Consider the following 16,659-nt stretch of genomic DNA (forward strand, 5'->3'; position numbering starts at 1 on the left):
GATTTGAATTTCCCGGGCTTCATTTGCATAAGCGGGGAGCCGCCATTTTTAAAACCCCGCTGGTTCGAACCCCGTGCAGCGCGGCTACACGGGGCTCAAACTAGGTAGTTCGAACTAGGATTCCTATTCCGAACTACCGGTACACCTCGTGGTTAGAGGACAGTGGAATGATGGCTCTGGCCACTCTCTGTCCCTTGATTCCTCCTTCTTCCCTCCGCAGGTGTAACACTAGCAGGCAGAACTGAACCTGGGACTTCTAAAGCTTAGTGCATGAGCCTGTAGCCCATGAGCTAAAAGCGTCTGGCTATTAGCTAAGGCTGAAGAGCAGACTCATTATTCTCCCTGGAAGTGGTCTCAGTGTCACTAGATGGGATAGTATACCACACCCAGAAAGTGTGTGGGTTACACAGGCATTGAGGAGTGTGCAATACCAGCTCTCTCCTTGCTCCTAGAGCTATGAGCTCGTTAGGGTTAACACGGCCATGCACTGGGGCCTCTTTCCTGCCCTGTACTCTCCTGTGTAGCTGTATTAGAGGGAAGGAAAGAGAGACAATCAAGATAGGCTTAGAAAGGGGCATCAGCTACCCACTAGCTCTTGGAAACCTCACATTTGTCTATCTTCTCAAGTTCAAAATAGAACACACGCACTCAGACCAGGGACGGCCCTAGACTAGCTGCCAGCAACTGGCACCCTAGGCGAACCATGCAATCGGCACCCCCACCTCCAAACCCCTCAATGATATTGTGCCACCATTTGACGCCCCATTTAACTTGGCACCCTAGGCAACCGCCTAGTTCGCCTATATGGACGGGCCGCCCCTGACTCAGACACACACACACACTTTGTTTGCTAGACCAGAACAAGATAGCAGCCGGCAATTGGTAGCATATAAAAGCACTGGATTCTACATTGCCTGGGTTAACTATTGACTCAAATTGTGTCCAAGAAGTGTTTGGAGCCAAGTTTCAGCCCTACCGAATCTAGCAGAAACTTTCACACAGAGTGACTTATTAGCATTAGTTCTTCAGCTCCATGGAACTTCTGTAACAGCCTCTATTGAGCTATTGGGGAACTTTTCTGTAGCTCAGTTAAGTCTGAAAAATGGTTTGGTCACTGTGTGTAAGACAAATCTGGGGACTTTTTGCTGGGGATTCGTCCAACTGTAAACCTTACTTATGAAGAATCCTCATTAGTTCATGTTCTTGCCTGTACTTAGTTTTTACTAATTCATACAATATTGACTGAAACATCAGTCTGACCAAGTTAAATATCAACTGACTAAGTCAGGTGTAAGCTGTATTGTGCCAACAGGCAGGTTGCAAGGGTTTCAAAACCCCAGGTGGGGATGGAAGGACCTGATAAATATCAACCTTTCTGCACAAATGAATTAACACTCCAAAGAGAGGTAAGAATGGTCTCCCCCAGGGAAACATTTGTGTGTAAAAATGTACACTTTGGAGGTAAATTCAGAACAGGCTATGCAACATCAGGAGTGTACCAAGAGGTGTTAGAATGGACAATCTCTGAATAATGACTGCCTCCCCGTTTTGAAAGCAACATGTATGAAAAGGGAGTTCAGGGGAGTCCACCTGGAATTTTCTTAATGGTGCTATTTAAGATTACATTCTGCACTGTTGTATAAGGAAGAAGGGCAGTACCAAATGCAAGACAAATTCACATGAAATGTAATTGCAGGATTTCTCCACGTTTTATTCTTATAAATAAGGAAACTAAACTCAGTGCAGCCTCTTGCAGGGTGACATGGGATCTAAACAAGGAGAGACTCCTAGTACCAACTCTACGTGTGAGACTCCTAGTATCAACCCAGGCTGAAAAGATGTTCAACTCCTGTACTTAGACTGTAAACTCTTAGGCTGTGTCTACATTGACATCCCTTTCCGGAAAAGGGATGCTAATGAGACACTTCGGAATTGCAAATCCGCAGGGGATTTAAATATCCCCCGCGGCATTTGCATTTACATGACTGCCGCATTTTTCTGGCTCGGGGTTTTTGCCAGAAAAAAGTGCCAGTCTAGCCACGATTCTCCGGAAAATAAGCCCTTTTCCGGAGGATCCCTTATTCCTACTTGAAAGGGAGGAGGAAGTAGGAATAAGGGATCCTCCGGAAAAGGGCTTATTTTCCGGAGAATCGCGTTTAGACTGGCGCTTTTCTCTGGCAAAAACCCCGAGCCGGAAAAAAGCGGCAGCCATGTAAATGCAAATGCCGCGGGGGATATTTAAATCCCCCGCGGATTTGCAATTCCAAAGTGTCTCATTAGCATCCCTTTTCCGGAAAGGGATGCCAATGTAGACACAGCCTTGGGCTATGTCTACACTGCAGGCTTCTTGCCCAAGAACTTTTTGTGGAAGAGATCTTCCACAAAAAGTTCTTGCACAAGAGCGCGTCCACACTGCCATGTGCTTTTGCGCAAGAGATGTGCTTTTGCACAAGTGAGAACGTTCACACTGCCATGGACGCTCTTGCAAAAGAAAGCTCTGATGGCCATTCACAGAATGGCCATCAGAGCACCTGTGCTTTTTCCCATAGGGGTTTCTTGCGCAAGAAACCCCTATGGGAAAAAGCACAGGTGCTCTGATGGCCATTCTTGCGCAAGAAACCCCTGTTGTCTGTCCACACATGTCTTTTTGCACAAGAGCTTTTCTGATGATCTACTGTACTTTTTCTTGTGCAAAACCACACTTGTAGTGTGGATGCTCTGCGAGTTTAGCAAACTGCAATGTAGACGTAGCCTTAGGGGCAGTTTCTGTGTCTGTGCAGTGCTCAACACAAGAGGGTCCCGGTCCCTGATTAGAGCCTATAGGCAGGACTGCAATGCCAACACAAATAATCTCAGAGGAGTAGCAGGTTATTCTGTATTTGTAAAAACAACAAAAGTTTATGTCCTAATAAATCTGTTAGTCTCTAAGGGTATGTCTACACTACCCTCCTAGTTCGAACTAGCGGGGTAATGTAGGCATACCGCACTTGCAAATGAAGCCCGGGATTTGAATTTCCCGGGCTTCATTTGCATAAGCGGGGAGCCGCCATTTTTAAAACCCCGCTGGTTCGAACCCCGTGCAGCGCGGCTACATGGAGCACGAACTAGGTAGTTCGAACTACTCATTTCACAAGGAGTAACGGTAGTTCGAACTAGGAAGCCTAGTTCGAACTACTTAGTTCGTGCCCCGTGTAGCCACGCTGCACGGGGTTCGAACCAGCGGGGTTTTAAAAATGGCGGCTCCCCGCTTATGCAAATGAAGCCCGGGAAATTTAAATCCCGGGCTTCATTTGCAAGTGTGGTATGCCTACATTACCCCGCTAGTTCGAACTAGCGGGGTAGTGTAGACATACCCTAAGGTGCCACAGGATTTCTCATTGTAAAAGCAAATAATGACTTCTCAGTCACCCCAAATGTACAAAGAGGAAAGGAAACAAGCTGTTCCTTAGGGAGAAAAGGAATAGTCTTGCAATGTTCACTGCAGAGACTTAGGAGCATTGCCCAAGAGAGGAACTGGCCAGGGCAGGTTAGAGGAAAAATCTATCCAGTAACCAAGCTTAACCTCCCTGTTTCCCAAGCAGTGGACATATCCAGCAGTGCCCAGTCCCAAGTGGATGAGAGTCACTAAACTTGAAAGGGCTTGTAGTGTCAGTTAAATGTCACTGGGCCAGGGCTAAAAGAGAGTATGTCTACACTTCAAAGTGAATTAGAACTAACAGACGTTAGTTCGAATTAACTTTGATAGGCGCTACACTAGCGCTCCGCTAGTTCGAACTTAATTCAAACTAACGGAGCACTTAGTTCGAACTAGGTAAACCTCATTTTACGAGGACTAAGCCTAGTTCAAACTTACTAGTTCGAATTAAGGGCTGTGTAGCCCCTTAATTCGAACTAGTGGTAGGCTAGCCCTCCCCAGCTTTCTCTGGTGGCCACTCTGGGCACCACCAGGGAAACTCGTATGCCCCCCTTCCGGCCCCAGAGCCCTTAAAGGAGCACGGGCTGGCTACGGTGCCTGTGCCAGGTGCAAGCCTGCCAGCACCCAGCCAGCAGACCCTGCACCTGGCACGCCATGAGCCAGCCACCCGATGCCCCCCAGCCCTCCGCCTCTTCCCGGGACCAGGCTGGTGGCTCTCGGGAGCCTGGCAGGACCGCAAGAGGTGGGCACCCGCCTAGTCTAGTGCAGACATCGTGGACCTCGTCCACGAACTCTGCACTAGGCACAGGAAAGTGGCCATCTAGGGCAGGAGAGCTGCCAGCCTGGCCACCCAGAAGCAGGTTTACATGAAAATCAGTGTGGTCCACTGAGACCCCCCGACCCTGAGCCCTGAGCTTAGAATGGCCGTACTGGGTCAGACCAAAGGTCCATCTAGTCCAGTAGCCTGTCTACCGACAGCAGCCAACCCTAGGGACCCTGGAGGGGATGGACCAAAGACAGTGACCAAGCCATTTGTCTCGTGCCATCCATCTCTAGCCTTCCACAAACTTTGGGCAGGGACACCATTTCTACCCCCTGGCTAATACCACTCCATGAACCCAACCTCCATGACTTGATCTAACTTCTCTTTAAACTTTGTTCTAGTTCTAGCCATCACAGCCTCCTGCAGCAAGGAGTTCCACAGGTTGACTCTTTGCTTTGTGAAGAACAACTTTCTGTTACTAGTTTGAAGCCTGTTACCCATTCCTTTCCTTTGGTGTCCTCTAGTCCTTCTTTATGGGAACTAATGGAGAACTTTTCTTTATGCACCCTCTCCACACCACTCTTGCTTTTATAGACCTCTATCATATCCCCCCTCTGTCTCCTCTTCTCTAAGCTGAAAAGTCCCAGTCTCTTTAGCCTCTCTTCATATGGGACCTGTTCCAAACCCCTGATCATTTTAGTTGCCCTCCCCTCTCCCACCCTCTCTCTTCCCCTCTCCCACCTCTTTTTCCCAGTCTCCCCCAGTTTTGTTCAATAAAGAAAGATTCTATTTTTGAACACACGTTTTCTTTATTTTGTACATCAGGAAGGCGGGCTAGGGAAGGGTAAGTGGAAGGAGGTGAGGGAGGAATGGGGTACGAGCCCCCAGTGAGGAGGACTGGGCTGGCTCTGCAGGCTTCTCGGGGTGGAAGTTCTCCTGCAGCCCCCCCGATTGTCCCCTCCCCCCGGATGGCAGCCTGTGGCAAGTGCAGCCGGGCTGATGGCCGAGTGCTGTGATGTTCCGCGTGTGGGCACTCAGGGCACTCCAAGCCAGGACTGCTTTGCAAGCGGGGCACCCCGGAGAACTGTCTGTCCGGGGTGGGAGTTGGGTCCCTTTAAGCACAGCCCTTGGCTAGCCTGAGACAGCAGCTCCACGCTCTAGGTCCTCATCTGATGCCCTGCTGGCACTGCTTCTGGCCATCCTTAACCTCTGTTCAGGGTCCACTCTGTGTGAACATGCTAGTTCGAATTAGCAAAAAGCTAATTCAAACTAGTTTTTTAGTCTGGATCCGTTAGTTCGAATTAGCTTAGTTCGAATTAACTAAGTTAGTTCGAATTAGCACTGTAGTGTAGACATACCCAGAGGGTTTCTGGCTACTGGAAGCCTGGGTAGGTTGATCTCTGCAGTGGAATATATGCTAATGCTCTAAGTCCCTGATGCTACTGTAATTTAGCAAATATAAGCCACGGGTTATATTCGTTTTTACAAACCCCGCATCCCCCACCCCTCCACAGGATATATTCGGGTGCGGGGTCTGTAGGGTTTTTTTTAAGTCACCGGAGGCTGGTGGTTCCTGCGGCTGCGCAGGAATGGGGGGAAGAGGGGTGAGTGCTCCCCCGCCCGGAGGATGGTGGTTCCTGCTCCCCCGCCCCTTCCTGTGGCTGCGGAGGAACCAGGGGGATAAACGCTCCCCCGCCCAGAGGCTGGAGTCTGGCGGCTGTGCAGAAACCGGGGCGGTGAGTGGCTGGCTAATTGCCTCGCGCCCCCCCCCCCCGCACCGTAAATTAGCAAATATACCCCTGGCAAATATACCCCCGGCACAGAAAAATCTTGTATATCCCGCAGGTTATACCCGTGCACGGGGTATACAAGATTTTTTTTACTGAAATAGAAAAAACCGCGGGGTATATTCAGGTGCGGGTTATATTTGGGTGCGGGGTATATTCGCTAAATTACAGTACTTTTTTCCTCAGTCTCAGCCACGGGAAGTGGTGCAGCCTATCTCCCCCACTCCTAGGGGAGAAACCAGCAGGAGCAGAAGACAGACAGGTTGGGCTGAATGAAGCCCTAGGTTAGGGATATTAGGCATTCCAGTTTCTTGTGATTCCTTCCTCAGTCTGTCTTTGTAGAGTGCTGATATGGGTGCCAGTTATACTGTTCATTCTTGGGATGTGGCCATTTTTCCTCCAGGACCTGGAAGAGATGGAGATCACGGATTCATTTTGCATGGCTCCATCCATGGACAGTGGGGTCTTCTAGTCACTACTATCCACAGCTACATCTGCATAATCATGGGGATCGATGTTCTGAGATCAGTCCACCAGCAGTAGATTTAACAGGTCTAATGAAGACCTGCAAAATTGACCACATGTCCCTCTCCAGTCAACCCAATTACCATACCCAGGACAAGAATCGGAGAAGCATAGAATATTAGAACTGGAAGGGACCTTGAGAAATCAAGTCCAGTCCCCTGCCCTCACAGCAGAACCAAGCACCGTCTAGATCATCCCTGATAGATGTCTATCCAACCTGCTCTTAAATATCTCCAGTGATGGAGATTCCACAACCCCCGCAGGCAACTTATTCTAGTGTTTAACCTCCCTGACAGGAAGGTTTTTCCTAATGTCCAACCTAAACCTCCCTTGCTGCAATTTAAGCCCATTTTTTCTTGTCCTATCATCAGAGGCCAAGAAAAACAATTTTTCTCTCTCCTCCTTGAAACACCCATTTAGATACTTGAAGAGTAAGGGGAGTTGACAGAAGAGTTTCTCTTGTCAATCCCTTGCAGTGTAGATTCTGCAGTAACTCAACCAGAGGTATGTGGACTCCAGCTACATTATTCGGGTAGCTGGAGTTGCATACCTTAGGTCGACTTTCTGCGGTAGTGTAGATGTAACCCAGGATTCACAGTGGCTTCCAGGATTCAAACTGGGACTTGACAGTCAGTGGTTTTAGAAGATAAAATGAACTTTAATCCAGTGGTAAATACACAGTATAATAATGTAGCTGTGCTTTGGTCAGGATGTATCAGGACTTCACCAGGTAACCTTTTGCTAAAGGTTAAGTCTGAATAAGGAACTAATGCATGGACATGAGTTGACAGGCTGCAATTTGTTTTCTAGGGGCGAATGTGGATTGAGAGAATATTCTGAAGTTAAAACTGTGACAATAAAGATTCCTCAAAAGAATTCCTAAGAAGATGGAGCATGTTGTGCAGAACAGCATGAGATCCCACCCTCGATATTCCTTATGGGACCAGCACTCAGGAATAAAAAGTGTTGTTACGCAGTATATATTTAAGATATTAAGTTACAACATATATACCAGGCACATAATTGCATACATAATGCAAACCAACTCTGCATTGTTTCATAATACTCCATTGGCAATCCGCCCCCCCCCCCTTTTTTAAATCAAATCAGGCAGGAAGAGTTAACATTGCAATTGGATACCATTTAATAACTGCACCACTCTAAAACTATTAGCTACACACACAATAATCCTTTGCCTACATATGCAAAAAAGGCAGGTTGTTTTAAAATCACCTTTCAAAAAAGGCTGCTTTGGGCTGGTAGTCTTATATGATGCTTTGCAGCAGATTTCATTTGAAGAGTCACCATTTTAGTCATGATCAAGTATCACTGGTGTTCTTTAATAACCAAAAGTGAACTATTTTGAATTGGAGCCAGCCAGTATGTTACCTTGGTTACTTTGCAATCAACATGATATTTTGAAGTGGTCACACAAGTGGAGAAGGGAGAGGACAAAATTATTGTATGGATTATTCAACTTGGAAGGATTCTAGTGAGCACTGATATCTGGTTTAGGCCCAAGACTGACTGGTATTCACAGTGAATCTTAATACTTATTTTACGTGTTATTATAGGTACCATCTTACTTGTAAGGTTTTTTTAGAAAGTTTTATCATCCTCTCAGCCGCACATGACTGAATTGGAGCGAGATTCCAAAAGTTTTACAGAGTTATTCTTTTACTTCCATTATTTGCAGAGCATTCCCTCCTCCCCCATCCCTCCCTCCCGCCAATGAAATATCTGCATACCCTTACGCAGACTCTGCAGGCTTCTTGGCCAGCAAACTGCATCACAGCAGAAGTTTCTACTTTGACCCAGTTTAGAAATTGTGATGTGTTCATTAGAGTTGGAAAAACCTGCTGGACAAGCGAAAAGGTGGTTTGCTGTCCTCACGGTGCTGGTGAACCCCGCAAGAGCTTAATTGCTGCTCTTGGACTTTTCATTGATGTCCACTCTGGTTTCACAAAGCGTCAGAATAAGAGCAGGCCTAGTTACAAGTGAGACTCGCTGCTAATCCCTTCTTGTGGCTCCAGAATCCTTCCTGATTCCCAGGTTACAAATGGAACATCAACACATCCTTGTCTTTTTTTTCTTTCCTGCTGCAGATGCAGAATAACGCTCTAGCACCAGTTGGGGTGAGGTGTTTTGCTCAGGCCTGTACACAGGGGGAAGAGGCAGAAAAGGGTGCAAAAGCACCACCTCTATTGTCCCCCAAGTAAGTATGCTCCGGCCAGGCCGGGGAAGGTGGGAGCAGTGTGCTGCTGAGTTTCTCTCCCACATGCTCTGGCGGCCCGGAGGAAGGCTGGGGCTAATTGTCCCACTTACCTGGGGGAGCATGAGAGGTGCATTCACACCTTTCAGTCTACATTTACAAAAAAAGCACCACTCAACAGAAATTCCTGAGTACGGGCCTGGTGTTATTTTAACAACATATATTTAAAAGTACAGTAAATATCCTACTGTAGCTACATTATGTGGAATGTAGGGACAGAATTATAGCCTCATATATTTAACAGTTTGTTTCTTAACCATAGGCTCTATAGGCCAAGGTGCTGAGCAGGGAGTGCTCCATGGAGTCCAGTCCAGCAAAGCATTAAGGCACTTGCTTAACTTTTACCTCAGAAGTTAGGACTGCCCTAAGAGCTTTGTAGTATTGGGACCCAAGTGCCTCGCATCTTCCAACCTTGAGCCCAAAAAGTGTTTTGTATCTATAACTCATGACATTTCCTGTGTGTGTTTTTTTAAGTACTATGTACCATGCTGTTTTTCACAAGTGACAGGGCATTCACAAACACAGTGCTGACACCAAGTATTCCTGAGTTGTTACATGTGAATGTCATGTACTCCTACTGTAGCGTATGCCAGAGTAAAATAAACATACAGCAAATAACACATTAGTTATCTTTTTAACTGCAATATAAAATGTGAAAAAAAGAAATTCTATTTCTTTCCTGTTATTTACTTAAAAAGAAAAAAGAAAAGAAACCTTCTGTGCTAGCAATAAGCATTTATATTATGTATTCCTCTGTATTATTTGTGTGTTTTGTATGTCTTTGTGTTATTCCAGTTAAATTCAGGTAAATAATACACAGCTGCCATTTGTTCCTCAGCTTTGTCACTGTTGCTATATTTGATGTACATGAGTTTGTGAAAATCTTGTTTTAAACAATATACCATCTGCATGTAGCCAACAAAACTTTTCTCTCCAATACCTGCAGGTCTTTGTTACAGTTTATCATGTATATAGTTATGTTATTAAAAAGTAAAAGGAGATGAAATATTTTCTATGATGTTTTCCATTAAAAAGATTTAGAGAAAGATTTTTCAGCCTGTGAGAGTTCTTTGTTGTTGATGGAGCCACGGGGGAGGGGGGGGGAGCATTACATTAGTGAAGAGACTGCTGTCGCAACAGTAGCTTTATTTTCATTTGCAAGAGTGAACAAAGTAAATGGTCAGTTATGGTTTTTGGAATATTATTGCAGCTGTATGAAAAAAACACTCTGTGAATTGTGGATCCAGGTCACAGCCAAAGTTCATCCTCGTCCTCAGTACTCGTAAAGTTTAGCTCTTAGTGATGGTCTGAAATCATTTGAACCAGTGGGGCATCCTTGCAAACCATTGCATCACAGCTTGAGTTTTGGATAAAGTTTAAAAAAATGACGATGACTTTACTTTCCCCACCCATGAGTCATAGATATGAATAAATTAACACCATGATCACTTACGGACAGATACTCCACGGGCCTTTAGTCTCTAAAACCAAAAGGGGCAGTTTGAATATCAAATGCACTTCAGAAGCAAAATGCAGGACAATGTAGCACTTTAAAGACTAACAAGATGGTTTATTAGATGATGAGCTTTCGTGGGCCAGACCCACTTCCTCAGATCAAATAGTGGAAGAAAGTAGTCACAACCAGCCTATATTGGAACAGGATACCATACTCAAAGAGGCTCTGGGAGACAGACCCTTAGTCTCCTATAGACAACCACCTAACCTCAAGATGATTCTTACCAACCACCACAGGACATACCACACTAATACCAACCCTGGTACCTTCCCTTGCAACAAACCCTGTTGCCAGCTTTGTCCACATATTCATTCTGCTGATACCATTATTGGACCTAACCAAGTGAGTTATAAGATCAAGAACACATATTCCTGCGCATCCAGAAATATAATCTATGCTATCATGTGCCGAAAGTGTCCGTCTGCTATGTACATTGGACAAACATCTCAGACACTTCGCCAAAGGATTAATGCCCACAAAACAGATATCAGACAAGATCACAAAGAGAAAACAGTTTCTTGCCATTTTAACCAGAAAGGACACTCTCTCAATGACTTAACCACCTGCATTCTGCTACAAAGACCTTTTACATCTGCACTTGAAAGGGAATCCTCTGAACTGTCATTCATGTTAAAATTCGACACTTTCCAACAAGGACTTAACAAACATTTGAACTATCTCACCCATTACCAAAATAGTTTCCCCAATTATCACCTCTAATACCATTAACTCACAAACATCCCACTCTCCCTACCTCTAATATCATCAATTCACAGACACTTACCTTCCTCCCCCCCCCCCCCGCATTCCTCTCCTATTCTGCAATGTGATTTGTCCTTTTCATATTTGTTCATTTTTTTTAATGGTATCCTTTGGTATATATGGTTGTGACTACTTTCTTCCACTATTTGATCTGAGGAAGTGGGTCTGGCCCACGAAAGCTCATCATCTAATAAACCATCTTGTTAGTCTTTAAAGTGCTACATTGTCCTGCATTTTGCTTCAGAAGCAGTAGAATTTCCATTCTATGGTATGTGCAACTCCCCCTGAAACAATCAGACAATCCCTTAAATTCCACACATATTTTCATGGCTCAAAGCAATGCTCATCTTTTGAAAAATTGCCTATTTTTAATAAGATAAAGTAGATACAGTTGTATCAATATTTCTTATCACTTCACTTAGCAGAATTCAGATGTTGTTTTTTAAGTAATTTTGATAGAGAACATCAATGTTTTAAAGCTTTTCAATCAATTCAAATTTTAACAATTGTGAGAAATTCGGGGGGGGAGGGGGGGGAGATCAGACCATAATTATTTAATCCCACAGCAGATATTGAGATTGAAGAATTTAAAACGTTAACATTTAAAACACAAATTGTGAACATCACATATGAACAGCTATAAAATATCTATCCTTAATTTGAACACTAGTAAGTTTACAAGCAGCAAACCTCTCTGTAAAGTTTTATCATAATCAATGGAAATATTTTTTCAGTTTGTGTGTGTATGTGTATGGGGGGTGGGGGAAGGAAAGGGGAGAAAGTCCTGATATTGACCAATAAAAATCTAATCCTGACAAGCCTAACAACTGAGAATATTCTACATTGAACAGAAAATACTAGGGTAGTGTGCTGGATTTGGCACAGAGATCCCCTTGAGACTGTCTCTTGATGGGCTGATCATACCACTGCGCCCACATCCCTGCCCTATGGGGCATCCCACTGCTTTGTCCTGCTGAACCAGAAACTCTGGTCCTCCCCACCCAAGCAAAGGCATAGAACTGGAGTGTCAGCCCACAGCAAAGCAACACAGACCCTGAGAGTAGCTCAGCTCTGAGAAGGCTCAGTCACAGGGTCTTGACACAACACCCAGATGCACAACTCCAATGGGACCAAAACCCACATAAATCCATAAAAATATTATTCAGAGCAAGCTGATGGGTTATTCACTCCCTTTGTCAATGAAAGCGAGCTGTGATCCTCTCTGCCCCCAGGTAACAATTCTTTTAGGATTTAAGATGTTGCAAGTGATAACAAACAAATCAAAGTAGGTTACTAATGATAACAAAATATGCCAGCTGAGTTTATACTCACAGGGTATGTCTACACTGCAGGCTTCTTTTAGAATAAGCTATTCCAGAGGAAATACTCCGAAATAGCTTATTTCGAAATAGAGCGTCTACACAGCAGATGCCCATTAAAATAGCACTGAGCGATTTTGAAATAGAGCATCCACACTCACTGGATGCTGAATCGCATTTAAGGCCACCCAGAAACACTTCCAGCAGGGCATCAGGACAGCAGCTACTTCTGGGAGTACCTCAGTTGTCTAGCCACAGAGCCAGACCTGCCTCCCAGCAGTCAACAGCTTTTACAGGTTGTGCTGTACCTTCTGCAGCTCTTTTTGTGGGATGCCACACACAACCCTCGCCCCAACTCCCCCAGCTCACTGTGCGGAACTTCCTCCTCTCTCTGCGGGCACTGCTCATGCAATACGACCCCCACCCACCCTCTCCTGCACTTCCCTGGAGGGCCAGATCATCATGGAATGGTGGGGTGACCAGCAGTAGCTCCAGAATTTCTGCATGCAGAAGGACACCTTTCTGGAGCTGTGTGAGTGGCTAGCGCCTGCCCTGAGACAATGGGAGATCCACATGAGACCCACCATCCCCCTCCAGAAGTGGGTTGCCATCGCCATCTAGAAGCTCACCACACTGGACAGCTACCGATCCATCGGGAACCAGTTTGTTGTGGAGAAATCAATCTCCAGGGCTATGCTTTTGCAAGTATGGTGCTCTCTGGCTATTGTCCCAGGAGGGGGGAGAACTTCTGGAATGGAGTTCCCTAAGGAAAGCAGGAGGGAGGAAGCCCTTTCCCTGGAAGGTTTTTCAGTCCTGCCTTCACAAAGCCCTGACAGGGGAGGAGGTAAGTAGGGGGTTGCTCCTGGTGAGTGTTGGGGGGGGGAAGGGGGGAAAAGAGGGGGGCTCATGGACCTCTCAAGGGCCTTGGCCCCCATGGGATTCTCTGTTTGTTTGTCTCCTTTCACAGGTGGTGTAGGCCAGGGATTTTCAACTTGGATAATTGGCTCGGTGGGAATCTAAGTTCCCTGTAAGCTGTGTGGCAGTGGGTCCACGTAGCTGCTAATTGAGCCCCACCTAGAGGTTTAGGTCTACCACATAGAGAGCTTCCTGTCTGGGGAGGGGCAGTCACTCAGCAGCAGAAGCTCCCTGTGCCAGACAAAGAGTGTGCTGGTAGGGAAGGGGACATAAGAAGGGCGGAAGGAACGGAGGGAGGAGTGAGTATGTGGCTGAGACAGGAAGGGTCAGAGGGGAGGGGAGTTTGGAGCGTGCAGTTAGTACTGGATAGGAGACCTTTGATTGCAGAGATCTGATTACAGCAGCTTCCTGGTCTGGGAAAGAGGCAGCAGCAGACTGCCTGGGGTAGGTGGGGAAAATGAGTGGTGGTGCTGGCATCTGTGCAGTGAGTGGGGACAGAGGGGAGTTTGGGTTGTCTTAACTTGTTTCCCTCTGGGCTACAGGCAGCAAGAATCAAACCCTGTCTCAGCTCAACAGCCCTAGCTGGGCTGCAAACATAGGACTGTCTCCTGGGCTGAGGCAGGCTGTATGGGATGGTGCCAAAATTTCAGGTGTGTTAAAAGCTTTTAGGCTGCTTTTGAATACAGGAACAAAAGGCCTGGCACATGACATTTGCGTGATTATATTTCAGACAAAGTTTACATAGGCTTAAGATAAGAAAAGCAAAGATTCTTTTAACAGAATTTTTTTAGCGTTGTAGATATCTACAAACTCCGATCCATTATAATGACATGTATTGTGTGTGTACAGCTGTAGTGTAAACACATGACCTCTTAAAATTAATTACCGTAATGAATCTGCAAATATGCAGATAAAATATTACTGGTCTGCCAAAAATTTGTGAATGGTTTTGCCAGTCTGCGGTGTAAAAAAGGTTGGGAACCACCATTGTAGACCATCAACACCGTCCTGCTGCTCAGGATCATCAACCTGGGTGACATGGACCCCATTGTCGCCAGCTTTGTCACCATGGGCTTTCCCAACTGTGGGTATGTCTAGACTACATGGCTCTGTCGACGGAGCCATGTAGATGAGTTTACTAGACGTAGGAAAATGAAGCGGCGATTTAAATAGTTACTGCTTCATTTATATAAAAATGGCCACCACGCAGTGCCAATCAGCTGTTTGGCGGCACAGCGGGGCAGTCTGGATGCACCGTGATTGACAAGGGAAGCCTTTGCCGACTGCTCCGGTATCCCGCGTGAAATAAAATGGGCAGTTCATGGACATCTATGTCAGGTGGTTGGGGAAGGTGCATGGCGCATCTTCTACAAATCCAGCCTCTTCCAGAAGGTGCATCCTGGCACTATTTTCCTGACCACACCATCAGGGTCAGGGACGTGGTCTTTATTGTAGGGAACTCAGCCTACCTTCTGGTCCCCTGGCTAATGAAGCCCTACACTGGACTCCTGGACCAAACCAAGGGACATTTCAATGCCAGGCTCATTTGGGCCCACATAATGGTGGAGGTACCTTCGGGCTTCTGAAGGGGAGGGTCTGCTGCCTCCTCAGCCTCCTGAATGTTGGTGAGTGGAACATCCCCCAAGTCGTGGTGGCATGTTGTGTCCTTCACAATATTTGTGAAAGCAGGAGGGAGACATTCCTACCAGGGTGGGGGGGCAGAGGCAGACCACAAGGGGCCCGTGCATTGCCCCTCTTTGCCTATCCTCCCACACCCCTCCCTCCACTCTCCCCTGTACAGATAATAAACTACAGTTTGTTTTCAAAACATAAACTTTTTGTTTTTAATTGGGGTAAATGTAACTGGAGAGGGACTGGAGAAAGAACCTGGGAGTGGGGAGGAGGAATTAGAAGAGTATAATGAGAGTATGTCTACACTGCAAAGTTAATTCGAAATAACAGCAGTTATTTCAAATTAACTTCAATAGCGGCTATACATGCAAACTGCTATTTCGAATTAAATTCGAAATAGCGGAGCGCTTAATTCGAATTTGGTAAACCTCATTCTATAAGTAGTAACGCCAAATTTGAAATAGCTAATTTGAAATAAGTGCTGTGGAGACACTTAATTCAAATTAGCTGGACTCCAGCCCTTCCCAGTTTCCCCAGTGGCCACTCTGGGCCAAACCAGGAAAACTCTTCTCCTCTCCCCAGGCCTGGAGCCCTTAAAGGGGTAGGTTCTGGCCATAAACCACGTACTAGACCCAGGCCTGCCAGCAGCCGCATCCCGTCACCCAGTGGCCGCACAATGCCATCCAGTGGCAGCCAGCTGTTCCCCACCCAGTCCCCCAGCACCCAGGAGCTAGCCAGGGGCCATAGACAGTATGCACCCTCATGGACTAGTGCGGAGATCATGGACCTCCTTGAGGTTTGGGGGGAGGCCCCCAATGTCCATGATCTCCACACTAGACAGAGGAACCCAGCCGTGTACGGCTGCATAGCGGCCACCAGGGCCAGAAAGGGCCACAGGCGCACCCAGGAGCAGGTGCGCCTCAAAGTAAAGGAGCTGCGGCAGGCGTATGCCAGCACCACCAGGGGCGGCACCATAGCAGGGGCTGACACCTGCCCCTACTTCCCCGCCCTCGTCCACGTCCTGGGGGGTGGGACAGTCCGTGCCACCCTGGGGAGCAGCGAGCTGGGACTGGAAGGCCCTGACCTGGACACAGCAGAGGGGCCATCGTGGAGGGTGCCACACCAGCAGAACCCCCAAGATGTCCCAGCACCAGAGTCAGCAGGGTTGTCAGGGAGGCCACACCAGGTAAGTGCCTTGCCACCCTTGGGCAGGTAGCTCCAGCTGTGTGACACCCAGGGGCTGTGGCCTGATAGGCACATGTGTGTGTGAAGAGATCTGACATGCTCCTGACTCCGGGGCAGGACACAGCAGGATGCCCTCCCTTCACACACCACCTCTACACAGAGGCAGGGGACATCTCCCCCCACCTCAGCTGCACTATACATGGCACAGGGGCATGGGTGCAGTCTCGGGGCACTTCCCACTCCCAGGGATAGCTGGACATTCCAAACATGGCCTCTGTGCAAGCACAACGTTTCTGACAGTGCAGGGCACGGTCATCCTCACCTCACAGAGCGGGGGCTGGGCTTCACCCACTATGTCTCCAGGGAGAACTGACCACTTCCCTTCTTTCTCCACAGCCGCACCAGCTGCACGTGCAGGGCACACCACCCTGACATGCTCCCACACCCGAGGGCGCCACAGGACCACCGCAACACAGCAGGGGTACCACAAGCAGCACCTGCGAGCCCAGACCTGCATCATGGAGCAGCAGGCACAGGAAGAACGGGAGTTCCGGCTGGAGCTGCTTGC

The 16,659-nt window shown here is 47.1% G+C and overlaps 1 protein-coding gene across 2 annotated transcripts in view; it reads left to right on the forward strand.

Annotated features, from left to right (window-relative positions):
- ALDH1A2 (aldehyde dehydrogenase 1 family member A2) overlaps positions 1-9,810 on the forward strand; it is a 102,916-nt gene extending 93,106 nt beyond the window's left edge. For both annotated transcript variants that reach the window (XM_006112469.5, XM_006112467.4), the window contains exon 13: positions 7,301-9,810. In XM_006112469.5, the coding sequence (XP_006112531.1) occupies positions 7,301-7,373 (73 nt within the window). In that variant the 3' untranslated portion in view covers positions 7,374-9,810. The remainder of the gene's footprint in view (positions 1-7,300) is intronic.
- Positions 9,811-16,659: the final 6,849 nt, after the last annotated feature.

Source organism: Pelodiscus sinensis, chromosome 14 (assembly GCF_052426305.1).
Source record: "Pelodiscus sinensis isolate ZL-2025 chromosome 14, ASM5242630v1, whole genome shotgun sequence".
In the NCBI taxonomy this organism is placed as follows: domain Eukaryota; kingdom Metazoa; phylum Chordata; order Testudines; family Trionychidae; genus Pelodiscus; species Pelodiscus sinensis.